The following is a 22,575-nucleotide window of genomic DNA, read 5'->3' on the forward strand; positions in this document are numbered from 1 at the left end:
GTATACACGGGAGCCACCACCTTAGAGTTCGGAGGCAGCGTCCAGCTGTCGCTCTGCCTCCTCCAACTGGGGCAAAGCCGTAGAAGCGCATCACGGCATCGGATAGATCACTGTTGTGAGCTCAGCATGATGGTCTCCCACTTCGATGGGTTTTTAAAAGGCAAAACTCATCTATGATGAGGAAGAGAAGAGTGGTTGTCTCTGGGAGACGCCTGCATACTAACAGGGTAAACATCTCACATCGGCTTGCTTTGCCAAATGCAAGACACCTCCAAATAAAACGAAGTAAAATAAAATAATAACATCGTATTTCTTCTTCCCAAATGAATGTCTCACAGTGTACTGTCTATGTCTTTAAAAAACGACTCATGGTCTTTTGCAAAGGTGTATGGTGTTGAGCTGTATTTATTTATTTATTTATTTATTTATTTATTTATTTATTTACACTGTCACTGTCTCAGACACACCACAAGAGGCCATCAAATTCCATTACAGACGGTCGTGAACCACCATGTGGTTGCTGGGAATTGAACTCAGGACCTCTGGAAGAGCAATCAGTGCTCTCTCTTTCCACTGAGCCATCTCTCCAGCCCTTGAGCTGTGTTTATAAGTGAACACAAGGACAGACATATTAGAGGATACGAGCTGGGAAGCTGGGCTGAAAGGGCTGCCTGGATGCCACTGTGAAGAACGGAGGAGAAGAACAGAAGACCGTAAGGGGGCGACTTGGCATTCAAATGTAGGCACTCTCTCATCATGAACCCGGGTAGCTGTGAGCCTAGAGAGAAAAAAATCTCTATGCCTTTTCGGAAAAGGACCGTTATGTTCTAAAACCCCATTTCAGAACTATTTTTAAATGTTTTGGCAGATTTGGGACCCTGGTTACCTGAATGCCTTCAACCCACATCTGTGCCCCTGTACCAAACACTGCTACTGTCCCTGTGAAATTTAAGGAGGCACACCCCCGCCTCGTCACACACACAGGCTCGCCCCAGCCCTCGTGAGGGGCTGGCAAATACACACCTGTTATTTCCCTGTGTGTTTAGGGACTGAGGCTTCTCCAGCTGTGCCTCTGGGCTGGGTGCTGGGCTCAGGCCAACTGGGCAGCTGGGTTAACGGGCCTTTCCACTTTCTGGCACCAGTTTTTGAGTTGAATTCATATATTTCCCCGGTAACTAGAGGGCAGATAATAAAGAAATCATACGAAACAAAAAACTGAACAATTCTGCTTTTACCTACTTCCCCCCTGTTCTGATGATCAGGAAGGATGAGGAAAGGTATGACCCCCACCCACCCCTGGGGTGGAAAGCAGTTTGTGAGGAGCCCAGTCAGTCTTTCAATGTCTGCCTTTCCCCCAAGCTGTGCAGCTCAGACAGACAGACAGACAGACAGACAGACAGACACACACACACACACACACACACACACACGAGACTTCTCTAGATAGGAAGGTTTGCAGGCTCAGCTGGATGAGGGGGCCATGTAAATTTTGAGTTCCTTGTGACCATCACTTAAATTAGGTTCAATTTCTAGTGGGGTTACCCAATAGGATCTGATTTATTTTTGTTTTAAAAGATCCTTGTATCCTCCATAAAAAGGAATTCATTAAGTAAGTGCTGGAGCCTTTGATTCCACCGGGCTGGCAGAGAGTGTAGACACAGACAAACTGATCTGGGGATGAGGAGGGGCAGCCATTTTTCTTGTGTCAGAGCCAGCAGACGCTAATTGATGTGTTTGTTCACATTAGGCCAGTTGGCTCATTTCTTGCCCCCTTTTCTTCTCTCAGGCACATAAGAACCGCAGAAGTCCTCCCTGGCTTTCTCTTTGTGCGCTTGGGTTTGAGGCAAGCCGGGCTCCTGCCACTGCAAAGCAGCACAAGTGGCCTCTCTCGGCTCAGGATCCCACCAGCACTTATGCTAATGTGGGCACATTATGGTAACAAGTACCTAATAATAGAGGGAAATTTAATTCCAACAGCAGCGGCTTCTCACTGGAGAAGAGCCATCCTCCTTCTGAGGACTGAAGCCGTTTGCATATGAGGGTGGCAGGGAGCCAGCACACTCGCCTCCTGAATTTGGTTTCCTTCCCTTTATTCGCGTCTATAATTGAGCCTTTGTAAGCGGAGGGATGTGTGTAAAGGAGCTAAATTTGGAGCTGATTTCAGGGGGCAATGAGAGCTCTGGAGGCCAGCTTTACCTTATGTTCATCGTGTCAACCAAGTTCTTGGCCCCGGTCTGGGGGTGGGGGAGCCAAACTTGCCACTTCTGCTACTATTAAGAGGGCACTAGATGCGTGCAGGAAGGGCCGGGTAGGTGAGAGAGGATCAGTGAGCAGGGAAAAAGACTATGACTTCTTGAGTTCACTGCTTTCCTTTACTAGTTTGTAAATAGGCGGTGGGGGAGGAAATAACACCCTAGAGAGCAAGCCTGCAGGTGGGAAGCGGCGGAGGCATAAGGGGAGGGGCGAGGGAGGCAAGCCACGCCCACAGGTCTGTCCCAGCGCCACTCTGCACCCTTCTCAGCCAAGTTATAGCCTAAAATGGTCAGCCTCACATTATGGATGAGGGGCCAAGGTGCTGACCAGTACTTAAGAGAAGGATACTAGACACTCTTCCCAACTCTTCGAGCCCAGAACACACGAAGCATTCCCATAAGTGGTGTCCTTTTGGTTACCTGGGTCTACGGCTTCTCCATCAAAGACAGAGTTCATCTGGATAGATTCCTAAGGCAAAGAGACAGTTTCAAGCACAATCCCAAGGTTCTCCCCAACCAAGGCTACCCATCCTCACAGGCTGAGCTCTTCTTTTTTGTAAACAATGCTAAGCCCAGACTAGTCTTGAACTTGACATGTGGCCAGGTCTGCCCTTCTTGATTCTACCTCCCAAATGCTGAAATTACAGGTTTTTACCACCACGCCTGGCTTTCCTTGCTCAAAACAAGCTTTGAGATATTAATTTATTCAACAGCCATTGGGCCATAGGTTAGGGACACCATGGTGAACCAAGCAGGAATGTCTGTCTACTTAACTTGCCACTGAGCAACAGGGGCCACAATGAAGACACATGGCTATGATAAGAGACGCGTCAGATGCTATGGGACGCAAGCATCGAGGACTAAGATTCACATTACCTCAGGGCATCACTGCCAGGCAGAGCTGGAAGCACGTCACAGGAGCACTTACCTTAGGCCTTGGCATCCCAGCCAGGTACTCTGCCCTGCAGCTACCTACCTTGCCTTACTGATGGCCCTCACAAAAGCCAACAGAACCACAGCTAGGCCTTCCCTAAGCCCCACCCTCCATGATTGTTATTTGTGATGGTTTGCCTTCTCTTGGCACAGGGAGTGGCACTATTAGAAGGTGTGGCCTTGTTAGAGAAAGTGTGTCACTGTAGGGTGGGCTCGGAGACCCTCCTCCTAGCTGCCTGAGGATGCTCAGTTTGTTCCTGGCTTCCTTCCGGTGAAGATGTAGAGCTCAAGCTCCTTCTGCACCATGCCTGCCTGGATGCTGCCATGTTTCTGCCTTGATTATAATGGACTGAACCTCAGAACCTGTAAGCCAGCCCCAATTAAATGTTGTCCCTTATAAAACTTACATTGGTCATGGTGTCTGTTCACAATAATAAGACCCTAACTAAGACAGTATTGTATGGCATCCCTCAACTCTGAGCTTTGTCTAGGTGCCTGTCCCCAATCCATGGATAGCCTTTCACTCTATGATACCGACCCCCCAAAATGGCAAAAACAAGGTCTCCAGCAGGCTAGTAAGAAGCTACTTAGGGAGTGGCAGTCTTTTCAATGTGGCTTTTCCCGACAGCTACCATCTATCCACTTCCCCATAGCTTTTGGGTGCTGAAGAGAAGTAAGAATCTCATGTGTTTCAACTACTAGATCATCTCTAAGAAGCCCCACATTTTATGTCATGAAGGTTTATTTATTTAATAGATCAACATGGCACAGTTTTAAGGCCATCTATGCATGGCATTGCCCAGGTTCCCTAGGGTGCTTCTTTTAGATGGTAAGACCTTGGAGGCCAAAAGCTGTCCTTGCTCCCATTAGTAGACTAACCTGAAAGGAGAAGCAGTAAGATACTGAGTGTAAAGCAAAAATCTCCCTTCAGCAGTACTGACTGCCATCCCTCCCCGTGATAAACATTAGATCACAGCAAGGTTTGTCCTGGGGGAAGCAGGGAGGAGATAAGGGCAGTTATTAAGTTTTATCTCTTCCTGATGAGTCTATCAGGCTCAGTAAGAGACAGCGGAGGAGGGTTAGAGGGCTGGTTTGAATGAGAATGGCCTCCATAGCCTCATATGTTTGATTACTTGGTCCTCAACTGGTAGAACTGTTTGGGAAGGATTAGGATGTGTGGTCTTGTTAAGTGAGATGTGTCACTGGGGATGGGCTTTCAGGTTTCAGAAGCCCAAGCCACTCCCATCCCCCCTAAATCCCCTCTCCCTCTCCCCCATGGCTGTGTCTCAAGATGTAACCCTTAGCTACTGTCCCAGTGCCATGCCTGCCTGCCTGCTGCCATGCTTCCTGCACTGATGGTCATGGACTCAAATCCTTTGGAACTGTGGGCCCCACATATATCACTTAAGTTGCTTTAGTGTTTTATCCCAGCAATAGAAAAGTAAGACAATGAAGGTGTGACTCTAGCCAGCCTGTGTGCAGCACATAGTGAGACATCTGTCTGTTTTTATGAGATTTTTTCCCAGGTATTGTCTTGGAGTGGCTGTCCTTCCTCCCATTTCATGGTGAGGAATCTACAGCTTCCAAAGGCTTGGGGGTCCACAGGCTCATGTGGCTAAGGGGTAGGTGAAGCCAAGACCAGACCCAAGCTGTGGACTTTCTTTGTTACTTTCTTGCAAGGTTGTGGAAGGGTTGAGAAAAAAATTAAATCCTGTGGAACATTGCAACACTTGTTCTGGTCTTTAAGCTCTGTCTGCTTCCCCAGCGTACCCTGTTGGAGAGCTGGTGTGGATAATAAATACCACAACTCAATACTTATGAAACCCAGAGCAAATATATGAGCAGACATGTCCAGTGAGGGAAAGAATCCTATCAGGATCTTGTCATGAAGCTATGTCAGTGGCCAAATGCATGAACCTCCCAGAATGCACAAATGCTCTGCCAGAGCCTGGTTCTCTACGTGTGCAGACAGAGGCCGGGTGACACTACCCAGCTCCCAGGCAGGGTTCCTGTGACTGACCACACTTACCACCATGGCCTCTCTCTTCGTACTCTTCGTACTCTTTGTGTCTGCAGGGGAAAGAACAAGGCAGCGTTGAAGCTTCCTAGATGCTAAACTGACCTTAACATTCTGCTCACGGTGGAATTTCCCTGAGCAGACGGACTTCAGTCTCACAGGCAGAGCAAAGCTCTTGTTTTTGTTCTATTGCTGGTGTTTTGTTTGTTTGGCTGCACACCTGTTACTTGACAGCCTTCAGGTTTCTTAGAAAACATACATGTGTATGGGCAGCACATGATTAAAATACCAAAACTCTTTCTGGATTATTTATACTGGTCTTAGAAAGTTAGCTCTCAAATGGAAAAAAAGACTACCTGTTCATAACAAGTGATTTTTGACATCCATTCCCGATATCCAGATTAAAAGTAACTGAGTTTGGGGATGGAGAGATGGCTCAGTGGTAAAGAGCACTTACTGCTCATGCAAAGGACCCAGGTTTGACTCCCAGCACCCACATGGTGGCTCACAACCATCCATTACTCCACTCCAAGGGCTCTAATGTTGTCTTCTGACCTCTGAGGGCATCAAGCATGCTTATATGCACATATACACAAAAATGAAATGAGTAAATCTAGTTAAAAAACTAAGAATCAAGCTAGTCTATGACATTTCTGTTATTAAGACACACTTTCTCTATGTGATCAATAACCATTATAATCAAAGTCTGAACCCTGCATTTATGCACTTTGTGCGTATCTGCATGCCCCATGGATACAATGACTTAAGCAAACATTTTTTTAAAATTATAGTACTGTACATTCTATGTCCTGTCTCTCCCCATAGCTTGGAGCAGCCTTGAGGTGACAACTCTTTGCCCAGGTTCCGATGAGATATCTCCTTGGGCCTGGGACTCTCAGTAGATCTTGCTCAATTGACCAATTAATTAGTCTGACCTAATGAACCATGTGAGCAATGATCAAATCCATTGCAATCTGAGAAGAGCGTGTCAGTGTTCCTACAGAAGAGGCACTTGTTCAAGACTGAGCACTCACTGTCATTGGGAGCAGCCACCCCCTCCACGGGCAGCAGTCAGGAAATGCTGGCCGTGTGTAGTGCATATCCCTACTAAGGATGAGCTAGGTTCCCTGGGAGAGGCCTAGATGATTAAACTGAGTCTGCTAGAGATGAACATGGGTAGAAAGTAGGCAAGGCCCAAGTGAGTGGACCAAGTAAGCCAAAGGCACCCTGCACTCTGCACCCTGCACCCTGCACCCTGCACTCTGCACCCTGCACCTTGCACCCTGCACCCTGCACCCTGCATCCTGCACTGTGTATCTTTGCACCCTGCCCTTCTTTGATCCAGCAATAGATGCTTTTTGCTTCCCCATTAAAGACATGGATATTCCCCGATTGAGCCCAAGTTTGAGCCTTTTAGCGCAGTATAAAAGAGCAAGCAAAAGATCGCAAGCGGACCATAAGAGCATGCACTGTACATACATACCTCCTTTCTTTATCCTGCGGGGGAAGGATAGGCATTAGTTGACCAGACAGTATTCCACGTAGATATGCACACATGTTAATGCAGGGCCTCCAGGCAACCGCTTTCTTGGAATTTGGGGACTAGTCTGAAAATGGGCTAGGGATGGGGATCAAAAAGTTCTGGCTATTAGCTGTGTTAAACCAAGCAGTTTGGCAGTTGATAGCCTGGAACTACAGAGGGTCTAGAAGCTGAAACTATTGCTTCTTACAACTCCAGGAATACAGTGACTTTGGTGAAGGCAAAACCATTCCATTGACACAACCGACCCATTCTTCTTTGCCCATTTTCTCCCCAGTAGCCATCAGAGCAGAGATGTTGTCTCACAGCAGGGAGGCTAGAGGGCTGACAGCTTCAGTTTCCTATAACATGAAGGAGCTAGACTGGGTGTTAATGCCCTTCTCATACAAGTCTTGGGTTCAAAATTTCTAATTTTATTCCTCACTCTTTGACAAGTGTTGACTGCCACATGGTACAGCTAACTTTCTGAGAGCACAAGTGTGAGTCTGAATTTTTAGCTATTTTTCTCTTTTGAATTGGGCCATGATGAAAACTGTACTTAGAATGCAAATAGGAACAGCCAGGTTCAAGATGCATATTTACCACATAGCTGTAATTTGCATGTAAGTTGCAATGCCTTTTGGGTCACTATACATCTTTTTAAAAGGCCTACTCACATGAGACATCATCATCCTCACATGCACAGATGCGACCCTTTTAGAAACAAGGTACTCTTTTTCTGTCTTTCTCTTAGTCATTTGTAAACAGACTGCAGACAAAAAATGTCTTTTTAAAATTTCAGTAGATGCTCAAGGATTTCTTACCCGAAGTCAAGGTTTCCAACAGTGCAAACTTCCCCTGATAAATACGGTGGAAAGCAACACACAGCTTTAAGCTAATGTCCTTTAAACCATCTGACATCCAGATACGTAAAATCCCTTGGTAGTCATGGTTAATCTTCAAATACTCTTAAGAGGCATCTGAGTCTTATCACTCACTTCTTCTTTGCCACTGAGAGACCCTGAACGCCAGGGCACCCAGCTCCCAGGACATTTGGGCATTTGGTTAAATTTGGGGTCTAGAATCATGAGCTCACTGGGTCTTGGCTATGAAGTTAAAACTGCAGCCACTTCAAAACCATTGCTCATGCAAGTGTTAGCTTGGTGTCAGGAACTCTACCCAGGGCTCTCTCTGCATTTGCTCAGGTAGTTTTCCAGAGAGAGTTTCATGTGCCCAACGTCAGGTGCCCAGGAAATGAGAGAGCTTAGATTTGAACCTGGAACTTGACCAACTCTAAAAATCCTGGCTCACAGCCATTGTGCTCTGGCTGTAAGAGTTACTGAGGATATATCTGGCCCCGGGAGAAGTGTGTGACACGCACAGGTTCTCTTAGGAATCACATGTCTGAGCAAGTGAGAGTAGGGAGGAGGGAAACCTGGCATGCAACTACTGTGTGTTTCCCAGATGGCGAGAGATGAGAGTCACACGCAAGAGAACGGAGATTGTCTAATGACATAAAGGCCTAAGCGGCACTCAAAGTTTAATTTTCTAATCTGTTGCATTGTTGTTGGTAGAGTTTGCTTCCTTTAGTCCCATCCCTTTCTAGAAATACTCTGCAGAGAAGAGCACATTATATTCTACTGCTACTCACAACGGGGCTTTTCAGGAGCGCTTGTCCAGGGCAAGGTCACTGGAAGCCTACTTACTAAATCCCATCAGGGCTGGAGTAAGCTGCCAGAGAAAGCCAAAGGCCATGGTCCTGGCCTCACAGGTGACAAGGCCCAAGGGCAGCTAGAATTCTATCCCTTCATCTTCTATTCTCCCCTTCAAGCTGCGTACCCTGCCCTGTACAAAACAAAGGCAACAAACAAGCAAAAACAAGGGAAGTCTCAGCCCCCCCCCCCAGAACTCACAGAGGTTTCTTGTCCTTCCTGGTCATGGAGGAGCAATGTCTGTAGACTGCTTTGGCCAGCAGGACCATCAGGGACCCCAGAAGACCGACAAGAACTATGGAGCCCAGAGTGATGATGAATGGCACATACCATGCAGATGGAGAGAATATGTTTTCCCTGCGGATCTGGTAGGTAATCCTGGGCTTGAAGGACAGAGAAAGGGAGCGTGAGAGGGGTGGAAGCGCCTTTGACATTCAGTCTTGCAGTGTGTGAAGTGTCTCGGCACTCTTCCCTCCTGTTCTGCAGATTCCACATCTGTGAGCTTATAGTTGGTGCTTCCAGCTCTGACCTCTTTATTTTCTATCCGTTAGATCCGAACCCAGAAAAACTGGGGAAGTGTGTATCAGCTCCTAGCTTAAGTACACTGTCTGTCTCTCTTCCCCTCCCTTACATCTACAGGGTCTACAAGCTAGTTCTCTGTTGCAACGCAGCATAATCCAGGGACTAATTTAGCCACTGTCTCTCACTGGGAAGGCAGGAGCCATGAAAGCTGTTTTTGTTCTTGTTTTTATACCTTGTAAGCTTTTCAGTGTTCACTCGATCCAGCTGCCACTGCCAGATGAGTGGGGCTGTGATCACAGTGAGACTTCAAGTTCGGAATCTGCTTCCTAGAGTGGAAGACAGATAACCAACAAGTCATGGAGATTTCGGAATTGGAAATGTCGAGGTCCGTTTGCTGTAAACCTAAGAGACTTGGCAATTTCTTCCTAAGGAAAGCCTGCCAGCTTTCCGCACAGTAAAGGTCCTCCATGTTTGTTGTGGTTTGAGTATGAAACCCCCACAGGCTTAGTAGGTAAGGGAGCTTGCTGCCAATCCCCATGGCTTAGATTTGATTTCTAGAGTCCACCTGGTATGCAAAGAGCACTGACTACTACAGGTTATCCTCTTACTTCCACATGTGTGGGGGAGTATACACACGCACACACACATACATGTACACACACGTACACACATGCACACACACATAAACACATATATACATACATGCACACATACACATACACACATGTACACATGTGCACATACACATGTACACATATACACACATATACACGCATATACACACAAATACACATATGCACATATATACATACATACGCACATATACATACATGTACATGTATACACACATATACACATATACACACATATACACACAAATACATATATATGCACAAACACTGAATGAATGAATGAATAAATAAATAAATAAATAAATGCCATAAAAAATCTCAAAAGGAGTAGCTGGGGGAGATGTTTAAACAGTTAAGAGTACCTATTGTCCACATTAGGTGACTCCAGTTCCATGAAACCCAGTGCCTTCTTCTGGCCTCCATGGGCATCTACATGTAGGTGTTGCATATACACACATGCAAGCATACACACACACGAGCATAATTTAAGCATAAAGGAATCTGCCATTGAATACATTAAAAATGAAAGCCCTTCCCCTCCAAGTTTAGGAGGCAGGGCCTTGCTACAGGTACCCTGGCTGAAAGTGTGCCTTCAAAGGCTATACCTGCCTTCTGGCCCCTTCCAGCTCTCTGCTTCTTGTAAGTCATGAGATGAGGGGGCTCCTCGACCACACACTCCTGCCTGCTAAATTATGAACCAAAGTAAATCTTTCCTCCTTCCCAGCTCCTGCCAGGCTGTTCACTACTATACAAAAGAAAGCCAGTGGGATTCCTCTGATCTCTACGCTCCGGGGTCTATTTTTCTTGCCCTTTTTTTTTCTTTTGCCTTCTGTTTGTTTGGTTTTGTGTGTGGTGTGTGTGTGCAAGTGCATGTTTTGTGACATGTTTTCTCTGTGTAGCCCTAGCTGTTTTGGAACTCAATCTGTAGACCAGGGTAGCCTCAAACTCAGAGATTTACCTGCTTCTGCCTGCTGGGATTAAAGGTGCATACCATTAATCTGTGTCCACGCCCTTACACATATTTCCATCTGCTAATCAATGGCCCTTCCAAACAAAGGTCTCAACTTTTTTTTCCCTGTCTGCCTCACACTTCTGGGTCTATTGCTATAAATTCTAAGGACTTATGGCTGGAGATTACAGGTCTCAGATTCTTACCCTGGGAGTTGTGATGGTTGTGACCGGGTGAGGAATGACTTTAACACTCAGAGTCACTGTCCCTGTTTCAACAAGAGCCTTGGCTTTTGTTCTGCCAGACAGCAAGTTGTCATCGGTGACGTAGACAAGCAATTTGTAGTCCCTGACTGTATCAAGGATGCTATAGTCAAAGCGGGATGCCAGCAGCAGGCGTGTGATGTTGGAGCCAGCATTGGGAGAGAAGGCAAAATGATTGTTGATGTTGCCTAAAGGAGATTTGACGCAAGAATGTGGGTAAAAGAATTTAAAAGAGGGTAAAATAAAGACTCAGAAGAAAACTGCACTTGTTTTTAATTCCCTCAAATTTCTGCACTTTGTTTTTTATGTAATAGGGTTTCGTTTGTGATATCTTGCAAGTGAGGATGCACTGGATACAGAGCCACAGTGCCCCTCTCTTAGGGCCACCAGGGGGAGAGTTAATTGTCCTGGTATGTGGACAGCAAGACCGCAGAGTGAGCCATGCCGTAATCATGGACCATGTTCCCTTTATGCCTTTTGTGGAGCCTGTCTGGCTATCCTGGTGTCAAGGGTCGAAAGTCCTCTAAAGGAAGGAACCTTCTGATATCACAAGGACTTCAGGCCCAGGTCCTTGTGAATTCACCCCACCTGCCTCCTAACCCACGCACACACTGCCTGCGCTGAGTGGGTGCACAAACATAAACAGGCACGCACGCACGCACGCACCCACGCACGCACGCACGCACGCACGCACGCACGCACAAAATTCTGTTGGGGCCCACAATCTGATGGTGCCTAGGGCAGGGAGAACTCCAGCCCGATCATGGCTCTTGTTCATCCTCCAGTGTCTCCAGACTCAATACTGACTGAAAAACCAGGAAATGGAGCAGATGATGCCATTTTTACTCCTTAGCAGCGAAATGCTCGGTTAAGTCCTAGGGACACTCAGTGTGGATTAGCTCCATCCACAGCAGCTGCGGTCTCCAGGCACGGTCTGCCCCTGGGTTTTGTGGCACAGTGGCTCAGAAATTTCCCACTGCTCTGCTAGGCTCAGCGGGCGGCAGAGACGGATCTTTAGCCTTTCATGTGGAATTGTTCTGCTTATTTGGGTTTAAATCTCTGGCCCCGGCACTTCATTAGATGAACTATTTCGGTCTCATTTCCATTGAGGGGTGCTCTTTTTCCCCCTCCTTCCCGCAATGGCATATTTTTAAAGAGAGAAAATGAATGGAGCAGAGGAGTATTGCTGAGGACATGTTTCAGAAAGCATTCAATCTATTTAATCTATTTCTATCCCGAGAGAGGCCTGGAAGTCCCTTCCCCCACGGCACTTTTTTTTCTTTCCAAGAAAAGAGGTAGTTGAAGAGATGAAATAGAAAAAAAAATATATTCATTGTATTCTGGGAATTTGGGGGAGAGTATTCCATTAAAAGGATTCATCCTTCCTAGAGCTTTGCAACAGCCCTGTGGGGGTGAGTCTGGTTGTGGGAAGTTCCTGGAGAGAACTGGATGAGACAGAGAAGCTGACAGCACTGGGAAGCACAGGGACCCTTGGATTCTTCATGTAAAATATACCTTCCCAGCCCAACACTGTGCCGGCCGCAGTGTATGAGCAGAGACCCACTGCCTGGTTCTTCCCCGGATGGCCCAGCTTTGTTCATACTAATACCTGAGCCAATGGAGTATCGAAAAGATCTGGGGCTAGAATCAAGGTCAGTGCACGTCAACTTGAAATTCTGAATGTTGGTACCAACTTTTAGGTCCACTGGGATGGACATGAAGTAAAAATTTGGAGTACATATTGGCTTTTCGTCATTTTCTCCAACAATGTTCACAGTAACCTAGAACAGCAAGAAAATGGTTTAGAATACTATTGCATGCAAGTCGGGGTGTGTGTGTGTGTGTGTGTGTGTGTGTGTGTGTGTGTGTGTGTGTGTAGGGGGAGTGTTGGGGGCATAAGTCAGAGGACAATTTGTGGTTGGACCTCCCTTCCTATCGCCATGTGGATCCCAGTGAACAAACTCAAGTTTTCAGGTTTGGCAGCTATCTCCTTTATTTGCTGAGCTGTTTCATCAGCCCAATCCTTAGGAGCTAAAACGCACCTAGCGAGCACTCAATGCGTGGGATATGCAATTTGCATGAATTCGCTGATTTAATGTCATGTGTGAGAGAGAACATGATAACTCCCATCTACAGATGAGAGAAAAGGGAACTCAGAGACAGCAAGTAATTGACATAAAACCATTCAGATAGTGAGAGGCTGAGCTAAGATTTTAGTGTGGTTTTGTCTTGCTCCAATTCCCTGGCTGTTAGCTTCTCTGCTGTGTGTATGTATGTGTAGCACTCTCTCTCTCTCTCTCTCTCTCTCTCTCTCTCTCTCTCTCTCTCTGTGTGTGTGTGTGTGTGTGTGTGTGTGTGTGTGTGCTTGCACACGTGCACTGTCCCTTGTGAACCTGCACTCAATTGCTAACTTTGGTGTGCATCACAGTGGTTCTCAACCCTGGATCCATTTTCCTGAGACCACTTGAAGTCCCTGGAGGATGTGGCCCAGACAGTTTCTGTTATGTTCTTCAGCTGGCTGTACCATACGGCCTGGCCTAGGAAGCAAGTGGTTAGAGCAAAGCCCTGCTTTGGCACTGTCTCCCCGTGTCCTGGGCTGTTAGACCTGCACTGAGTCTGCCACAAGCCGGCAGGTAGATCTGTCATTGCTGAGTGTCAGGCCTGGCAAACTGACTGGGACACCTGCCAGCAGAGGACCCCATATTATCAGTCCTGAAAGGGACTTATGTGACCATTTTGGCCCATCACGTTATTTAAAGGCTTATGAATTTCGAGTCCTATTCATTCTACTTTTGAAATGTAGGGATTTCAGCTATTTCTAATACGGGGAATAAATTGAAATATTCCCTCTAGCAAGCTTCCAGACAGGAGTCCATTCATTTCTGTCTTAAGAAAATAATAAAGAAAAAGGACACCCTAACAAATACAGCAATTATCTCCAACTTTCCCTGGAGAGCAGCGTTGAGCCTCCTGAATCCCTGAGCACACCATCCCATTAGCTCAAAGCAGGTCGCCAGAGGAACTGAACTATCCCGCATTGGTTAATCACTCGACGTTCCACAGAAACAGGGTCACAGAGATAAACTTTGTCCATACCCTCTCGGAAGATTGGGAGCACGACTAAGAAATGAATTCATTCTCCTCATTGCAAATCAGTTGCTGTCCCTCCCCACAGGGCTGCCAGTCGCTTCCCCCATGCTTTTTCCCTTCACTAATGGATATTTATGGGCGTCACGTGGCCCTTAGATCATCCTAACCATCACCCCACAGGCCCACCAGGGTCTCATGGGATGCTTGTGTGGGACACCAGCACCCATCGGAAAGCATGTCTGGTGTGGCATGTGAACTCAGGACCCACACACTTGTGCACTGAGAATCTGCGTTCAACGGGGCCTCAACGTGGACCTCTGAGAAGCAGTGCCTCAGCAGCTTCTGTGGTGGTTTGGATGTGGGTAAGGCTTGTGCCCAATCTGCTACTGCTGTGGAATGTGAGAACTATGGCAGGTGGGGCTTGTGGGAGGTCCACGGGTCATTGAGGGGACACCCTCGATGGGATTGTGAGACCCTGTCCCATTCTCTCCTTGCTTCCTGACTCTTGAAATGTGAGCATTATCTAAAACGTATATTCCCACTACATGCCACTGTCACCAACGGCACAAACAGATGGGCTTGAATTTTCAGAACCAGGAGCCAAAGAGTACCTCTTTTTCCTTCAGCCATAGCCACTACATGATTTTTATCATCACAATACAATCTTGGGTCACAGTATTGCAGTAATATCTACTCCATCAGGCGTGCATGGCATGAGGCAGAAACAGGCACGGCTGCTTCAGGAGGAGATTAAGAACGACAAATCCAACCGCTCTGGCAGCTTGCCACTCACCACCAGCTCATAGAAGAAAAGCAAGACTTCAAGTGCCCTAGCAGGAACTTGGCTCTACACAGTGGCTTTGTGGCTTCAGTAGATATGCCAGTGTCTTGCCATAGGTCTTAGGGCTTCTCTCAGTTGCTCACAACTGTGAACCTCTGATAGTTGTGGATCTCTATGTCCTGGGAACTGCTTCTTCCTCTTCTCCTCATCTACCCATTCTGCTATAGCCATATGCTGAAGGCATGGAGGGGACCCCAAGTCAATCAGCTGGGTGAACTATAGGAGACCCAACAGCCCCACTCACAGTGACTGAGCTCCTGTCCTCGCCGTTGGTGGCCTCGACCGTGAGGATGTAGACAGGAGTGGTTTCATGGTCTGCCTTAGTAATTAGTTGGAGTTCTCCTGTCTTGGGATTAATCCAAAATATGTTTGGGTACTGGAGGCTGGCCCCTCCTCTGGATATAGAATACACCACTGGTCTCTGAGGGAAGTCTCTATCAGTCGCTCGCACCTGCCCAACCTGGGTTCTAGCTGCAGGAATAGAGTACAACCATTAGTACTGACTTGGGGGGAGGTATCTCACTGTCATTGGTAGACTTTTAGAAGCGTCCTAGTTGTCACAAGTCCATATGTTTACTATATTATATTCGAACGATATGAATGAACATGCCATCCCCACTCCCAACTTTCGGTAGTAGTGCTGTCTAAAAGTCTCTTGAGTTTTCAGATTTTCTATAATGAGCTACTGGGGAGCGAGAGGTGGCTCAGTGGGTAAGAACACCTGTCCCTCTTTCAAAGGACCCAGATCTGATTGTCAGCACCTGCATGGCAGCTTGCAACAATATGTAACAACAGTTTGGGGAGATCTGACTCCCTCTTCTGGCCTCTGCAGGCACCAGACATTCACACAATGCACTAACATACCTGCAGGCAAAACGTTTGTACACATAAAATAAAAATACTTAAGTCTTTAGAAAAATAACATAGCAACTGAGGACTGCCCAGGGTAGATGTTTAAGTTCTGCTCTTCCTGTTTATTTTACAAGAGTTGGTATGGCTGCTGAAGTTCTTGTTTTGTAGAAGTTCATTCTTACATTCTTGTCCGGGGGAGACCCTGCTATTCACTCCTACAGGCTAGCATCAAGTGCGTGACCTGTAACAGAAGGCTAACGTCCCAGTAGTGGGATCAGTGGATTCATTAAAGGTTTGGTCCTGTTGAATATGTAGAACACTGGGCAAAGGGTGAGGAGCTGATGTGCTCCCTGGATCATCTTTTTCTGTTTTGTTTTGAAACGTCATGTCAGAAACTAGAGACTTCCATAAGGAGAATGAGGTGAACCGGAATACTAGCAGGATGCTCTGCCTTTGATTTGGCTCTGTTTTTCATTAGAGAAGGAATACCCGTGAGCCCAAGGTACATGGCTAGGGAGGAGCTGTTATATTTGACAGAATATACCAGATAACATAGAAAGCTAACACTTACTATCTTCAAGTCAGGGAAGATGGAGAGAAAGTGAAGCTGGGAGCAAGGATTTTCTGTTTCTGTCTCTGAGTCTTCCTCTGTCCCTCATGTGTGTGTTCTTGTTTTCTATCTCTCATCTATCTATCTGTCTGTCTGTCCATCTATCTATCTATCAATCATCTATGTATGTATGTATATATGTATGTATGTATGTATCTATCTATCTATCTATCTATCTATCATCTGTCTCTGTATCTATGTATCTATCATCTATTATCTGTCTGCTTATCTATCTATCTATCTATCTATCATCTCTGTCTCCCCACCCTGTGTGTGTGTGAGTGTGTGTGTGTGTGTGTGTGTGTTTTCTCACAGGGTCTCACATAGTCCATGCTGACTTTGAACTTGCTATGTAAGATCAGATGGCCCTAAATTCCTGTTCCTCTTGTCTTTACCTCCCAATTTCTAGGCTTACAGGCATGTGCCACTATGTCAGTCATGAGAATCTTGTCTCAATGGGACAATAGCCCATAAAAATCAAAGTACCATTAGAAAGGCAGAAAATAAGACTGCCGGTGAAGTAAAGAAAAAGGAGGAAATACTCTTACTTTGACTTTAGATAAAGAAACTAGAGAAGTGGGAAATCGTTTCAACTGGTGGACAGTGAGCTGGTTAAAAACCACAGAAGAAAGAGACCCAAGGAAAAAACTCAGTTGACAACACCAAACACTGTAGGATTAACAGAACTAAGCAGACAGAGAAGGAAGCAATCGGGGCATTCAGAAAAACGCAGTTTAATCAAGATTTCAAAACCTGTGTTTCACCTGGAGGTCTCTACAGTGGCAAGAGCAACTCAAGAGTGGTGTGGAGAGAAAGAAAGGGGTAACGGGAGTGGAGAGAGGGTCGGGGAGAAGGAGAGGAGAAGCCATGCCTGGCAAGAGTCTGTGACCTGGGACTTGGTCCCTACCTACCTGGTCTTGTCTCTGGCACGTCAAACATGTAGGAGGACCTCTCGAAGATGAGAGGAAATTCATTTTCTGGGCGTGTTAGGATAGAAATGTAGATGCTTTCTAAAAATGGAAATAGAAACAAATCCAAATCACAACCTGTACTCATTTGTTCTGTGAGCACTTTGAAAGTTCCTTGTGATGTGCGTGGGCTCTGGGATACAGGTGGGAACCTGGTTTCAAGACACCAAGTTGTAGGTTCTCTGATACAAGCACAAGCACTGTGGAACCTGGAGGAGAAAGTCTGAGATGAGCCGGACAGCAATTAAGAAGGGCGAGTGGGCCAGTATGAAGACAGGGGCAGTGTGGAGCAGGGGAGAGTGCGGGATGGGGAGAGTGCGGGATCAGGGATGGTTTGGAAAGGGGGATAGTGTGGGATGGGGGATGGTATGCAGTAGGGGGTGGTATGGGATGGGGGATGGTATGGAATGAGGAGACAGTGGGCTAGTGTGGGGTGGGATAGTGTGCAGTGGGGGATAGTGTCTAATGGTGGACAATGAGATATGGGGATAGTATGGAGAGAGGGACAGTGTTGAATTAGGATAGTGCAAAATTGGAATAGTACAGAAAGGGAAGGGGTATGGAATGGGAGGAAGAGTTCTAGGCATGTACAAAACAACCTTGATATAAAGCACCTTGAGTCTGTCAGGGCAGCTATAAGTGATTTGGTGCAGCTGAAGGAAAGGGACATTGGCAGGAGTGGGGAGGTGCAGCCATTGAGTTAGGCAGCAGCTAGATCATAGAAGTGCTGGTGTGCCAAACCCAAGAGTTCAGCCATGAACTTGACAGGTAGTGGTACATTGGCATTTCTAAAAAACAAAATCACTGGCAGAACTGGTGAAGCTGTGTGGGAAAGGAGCAAGACTGGAGGCAGAGAGACCCTTAGAACACTCAGGTGCTCTAACTCAGCCAAGAGGAAGTAGCTATTGAGGACCGACTGGTGTAGCAGGGAGACTCTGTCCTAAACCTGGAAGTGCTGAGTACAGTTTAATCGTCGATGCCCATGGGGATGCCATACGGAGTAAGTAAAAAGGTACTTGCTTTTATAGTATGGAGGAGCCACATCTTGCACCTGGATCATCACACTGTATTTATTGCCAGCTGCGAGGTTGCTCGGATTTTCATAATCTAGATCACCAATCAACTAGGTCAAGACAGACAACAGATTAAACGGGATAAACAGCCCTATTGTTGAACTGACAGATCTGTTTTCATACAGTTAGTGGCCACGTTAATTGCCAGCATCCTTTGGGAAAGCATTTGCCAGGGTGCTCAAGGAGCTGTGAGACCATGCTGTAACACCCACCGCTAGAGAACTGATTTACCAGCCCAGAAACATGTCTCCAAGGATACCCATTTACCTAGCACTTTTGCCCAACAAATAAGGTTCATACTTTCAGGTCAGTGGAAGAAAAGCCAGTACTGAACCTTTTATACAGGAATAGCTCCGTTATTTAACACAATTATACAAATATACACGAAACCACAGAGAAATGAAACAGGAAAAATACATCAAACTGTGGACACGGTGATGCTCTTCAGTGCTCCCTATGTTTTTAAACAGTGGATATGGATTAAGAACCTAAGAAAAATATGAATTTCCCCCAAATAGAAATTGGTATTTTTATGACACCATTGCTCTCTAGGGGATTGAGGTTGGAGGTAAGAAAGGAGGCAGTCTGAGGAGGAAGGTGGCGGGCAGCTTGCTCTTATCCCCAAGGTCCACTGGAAACACCCCTCAAGACCCATCCACTTGCCATGTCCTCCCTGTTTGCTCTTTTCCACACATACTATGGCAAGAGCCCGGTGTGAGCAGAGGCTCACAAGCTTGCTGAACCCTGCCTCTCATGCCTGTCCATCCGATCTGCCTTCGCTCCCGTGCATACTTCCCACCTGTTCCCTGTTTGATCCTCTGTAGGGTCTCTGTTGGTTCTGGGATGCAGAATCCATCAAGACAGCACAGGCCCTGCTTTCTCTCCCTTGTACCTCATTCGAGGAGCAGGCACTCAAATAACAGAGGAGCTTGTGTGCAGCGGACACTGCCAGGTCTACACCGGCTCACTAAACCGAATGCAAACACAAGCCACGCAAAGACCTGAGCACCCCAGCACAGCTCTGCAGAATAAACGATGCTGAAGCCTGGGGAAAATACGGACCTCACAGGAACACACAGCCACTATTGAGTCTCCCTGCTACCATGGCTCTGAGAGGAGGCTGCCTTGCAAATTTCTCTCTGCGGGGTAGCAAAAGCACCATGCCTGTCGGACCAGCTTTCCTGTGTCCTTTTAACAATGCAATGACCGTAAACTGACCACAATTCTCCCAGAGCCAGCTGGACGCTGTGAGAATCGGCGGCTGCTCCCCGCTCCAGATGGCGTGGTAAAGTTGAATTTGTTGTTCGGAGCTTCGCTGTCATCATCAAAGCAGAACTTGTTCAAGTCCAAAAGCAATGTCCCGTTGGCTGCTCTCTCGGGCAACATAATGCTGGCAAAAAGACATAATTCAATATTTTCCCCTAACAAATGGCCACTGAGTGGGCCTTCTAACCTAGGTGGAGGCTAGATACCTCTACTCCATTTTCAATTCTACAAGTTCCTGGCTGTCATAGTATCCTCCTCACTGCCTCACCAGTCCTGCCCCCGAGTCCTTTCTGAGTGCCTTTAACAATAGCAGCTAGAGGTATCTTGTTAGTGCAAGGTCATGACGATCTAACAAGCTCCTCCATTCAGTCACCACCTTAACTTTGGGCCATAGGACTCTCCTCACAGGCTTCTACTTTATCTCTCTGATCTCAGCTCCTCCTTATTCATGCTTCCCCCACCACCACCACACTGGCCTCCTGTTGCTCCTTTCACTAGCCATCAAGGCTCTAGCCCCAGGGTCATTACTCCTACTTTTAGAGCATTCCTCTTCCTCCTCTTCCCCCTCCCCTCGCCCTCCCTCTTTCCGTCCTCCTCCTCCTCCTCCTCCTCCTCCTCTTCCTCCTCCTCTTCTTCCTCTTCCTCCTCCTCTTCTTCCTCTTCCTCCTCCTCTTCTTCCTCCTCCTCTTCCTCCTCCTCCTCCTCTTCCAGCAGGTCTCCAGAGTGGATCTCAGAGTCCCACATAGCAAAGGCTCAGTCCCTAGGGTGGTGCTCTTGGGAGTTGGAGGAATTTCTAAATTTTTTTTTCTTTTCCTTTTTTTTTCCCCGGATCTGGGGACCTAACCCAGGGCCTTGCACTTGCTAGGCAAGCGCTTTACCACTGAGCTAAATCCCCAACCACGGTGGAATTTCTAAAAAGTGGAGTCATCTGAGAGTAAGTCTGCATATGAGGGCATGTCTTCAAATTGGACTGTGGGATTCTACCCTTTTCTCACTCTCTTTCAATCCTCAGTCATGAGGGGAGTGCTTTTACCCTACTGTAGGCTCCGACCATAATTTGCTATCTTGCTATAGGTCCAAAGCAATGGGGCCAACCTATTACCGTCTGAAATCTCCAAAATTGTGAGATGAACTAATCTTTCTTGGGTGTTTTCTAATAGAGCTGGGAAATGGACTGATACCCTCCTTCTTTCATTTCCTCGAGTTTCTAACCTAATGTCACTTTCTTTAAAATATTAATGACTCCTATCCACTGTTTCACCTGTTGTTTGCCTCTTTATTTGCAATTCTTAGAACTTAACATTATCCAACGTGCTACCCATTTTACTTATTCAGCCCGTATACTGTCTGCTTCCACCTAGAATGTACTCTATTCGAGGGCAGGGATCATCGTCTGCTTTGCTCTTAGCCCTGTCAATAAATATCTGTGGAATGAGTGAATGGTAGCATATAAGAGCATAGTTGTGAAGAATACAAGAGAAATGAGATTTCCACACTCAGACTATTAGAAAACCCTACCCCTAAGCCCCACCTCCAGTGACCCAGCAACAGTGCCCACATCATCATCAGCCACCAAAATGTGACACGTTTCCACAGTTGCCCTATCCACATGAGCTATACCCCATTATAAAAAGCCAGTACTTTCTCTTCGGAGCTTCTTTTCTTCCCTCACACCCTTGCTCAGAGGCAGCCTCTGAACAGCCCCTTCTCCAATAAACCTCTTGTGTGAGATCTGTTGCATGGTGTGATCTCTGCTTCAACATTCCTTAGCTCTGACAAACCGAGGTCCTCTGCCACTAAATCCTAATCCTGACTGCTGGAGTTTTCACTTGTTGAGAGAAGATCCCTCAGTTCCCATTCTTGGAAGGTTGAAAATTCCTTGATGTTTGTCCTGGAGGCCTCAGTGTCATACAGGGGCATCTCAATTCCTTAGCATTGTTAAGGCAAACCCATTGTTCTCAGTTCAGAGAGAGTAAGAGAGAACTTATCTGGGGCCAGATGTGAGTGGCCACAGCTCAATGGCACAAACTTGGGGTTCTCCAGATATCATGGAATGCTGTGGAAGTGGCTCTATGAGAGTCACTTATGGAACAAAAAGTCATGAATCAAAGTATTTGTCAAATACACTGGTGGGAACCACGGGGGGAGGGCAGACCACAGCAAAGAAGGGGAAACTGCAATAAGTCTCAGATGCTATCTGATGACATTCTTAGTCTCAGATTGGTGGAAGCCAGTGTCCCACTAGGAATACAGTTTAAAGTTTTGATGGTCACAAGGATGTTAGGTCAAACACAGGCAGGCAATAAATGACTTTCAAAGGGACTAAATGTAGCCCAAGATAATTTGGCTCTGGCTTGCAACATTTTAACCCTCCATAATTATGAACTTCTACCATTTGGTATCATAGATTCTCTAATCCAGGCTTAGCTTTTCCTCCCTCCCTTCCTCCCTCCCTTTCTTCTGTCTGTTTTTTTCCTTTCTTTCTTTTTTCCTCTTTCTCTCTTTTCCAAAAGTCATATATTAAGGGTCAACTCTGAAGCCCTAGCCTCAGCCTCTGGTCTAGCCAAGCTTGGTGAATAAAACGGAGGAAGACTAACTCCTGAAGGCTTCAGTTCATAGAAGGCTGTGCTCACATTTCCAGTTTCTCCTTTTCCATATTCAAAACAGACATTAGCTTTTGCTACATGACCCACTGGCTTCAATCCTAGTGACCTGAAATGACAGCATTTACTGCTGCTCCCCATCCTTTGGGTCATCTGGTAGCTCTTTGGTTTCTGGTTGGACATGGTTGGTCTCTGCGGTCGCTGGATGCTGGATTAGAGCTGGTGTCTAGGGTGGTCCTGTTCACAGGACTATGGGTGGAAAAGGATGACATCCGGTTCTCAGAGCACTCAAAACCACGACAGTGCATAAAGTCCTCTGATTCCCGGTATTCTCTACAACCAATTATACTCCTCCCACTCTACCTCTTCTTGAGACAGCTCAGCAACTGTGGAGCAAGGATAGTGTTAGACTGTGATTGTTAACAGCGTCCTCTTGCTAGAGAGAGCACAGGTGTCCCCGTGTCTTCACAAGG

At 46.6% G+C, this 22,575-nt stretch overlaps 1 protein-coding gene across 3 annotated transcripts in view; it reads right to left on the reverse strand.

Moving 5' to 3' along the window:
* Positions 1-387: 387 nt before the first annotated feature.
* The window catches only part of Cdhr3 (cadherin-related family member 3), a 60,240-nt gene continuing 38,052 nt past the window's right edge, over positions 388-22,575 (reverse strand). Inside the window, exons 9-20 of one of the 3 annotated variants that reach the window (XM_063262750.1) lie at positions 19,452-19,623; positions 18,181-18,283; positions 17,104-17,202; positions 14,975-15,201; positions 12,409-12,580; positions 10,743-10,987; positions 8,635-8,816; positions 5,376-5,388; positions 5,215-5,247; positions 2,673-2,721; positions 1,024-1,175; positions 388-778 (exon numbers count right to left, since the gene is read on the reverse strand). In XM_063262750.1, coding sequence (XP_063118820.1) covers positions 1,027-1,175; positions 2,673-2,721; positions 5,215-5,247; positions 5,376-5,388; positions 8,635-8,816; positions 10,743-10,987; positions 12,409-12,580; positions 14,975-15,201; positions 17,104-17,202; positions 18,181-18,283; positions 19,452-19,623 — 1,444 coding nt within the window. In that variant the 3' untranslated portion in view covers positions 388-778; positions 1,024-1,026. Of the gene's footprint in view, positions 779-1,023; positions 1,176-2,672; positions 2,722-5,214; positions 8,817-10,742; positions 10,988-12,408; positions 12,581-14,974; positions 15,202-17,103; positions 17,203-18,180; positions 18,284-19,451; positions 19,624-22,575 lie in introns of those variants that run through there. The other 2 variants (XR_010052594.1, XM_039113160.2) reach the window with 2 other exon arrangements.

This window comes from Rattus norvegicus, chromosome 6, assembly GCF_036323735.1.
Source record: "Rattus norvegicus strain BN/NHsdMcwi chromosome 6, GRCr8, whole genome shotgun sequence".
Lineage (NCBI taxonomy): Eukaryota > Metazoa > Chordata > Mammalia > Rodentia > Muridae > Rattus > Rattus norvegicus.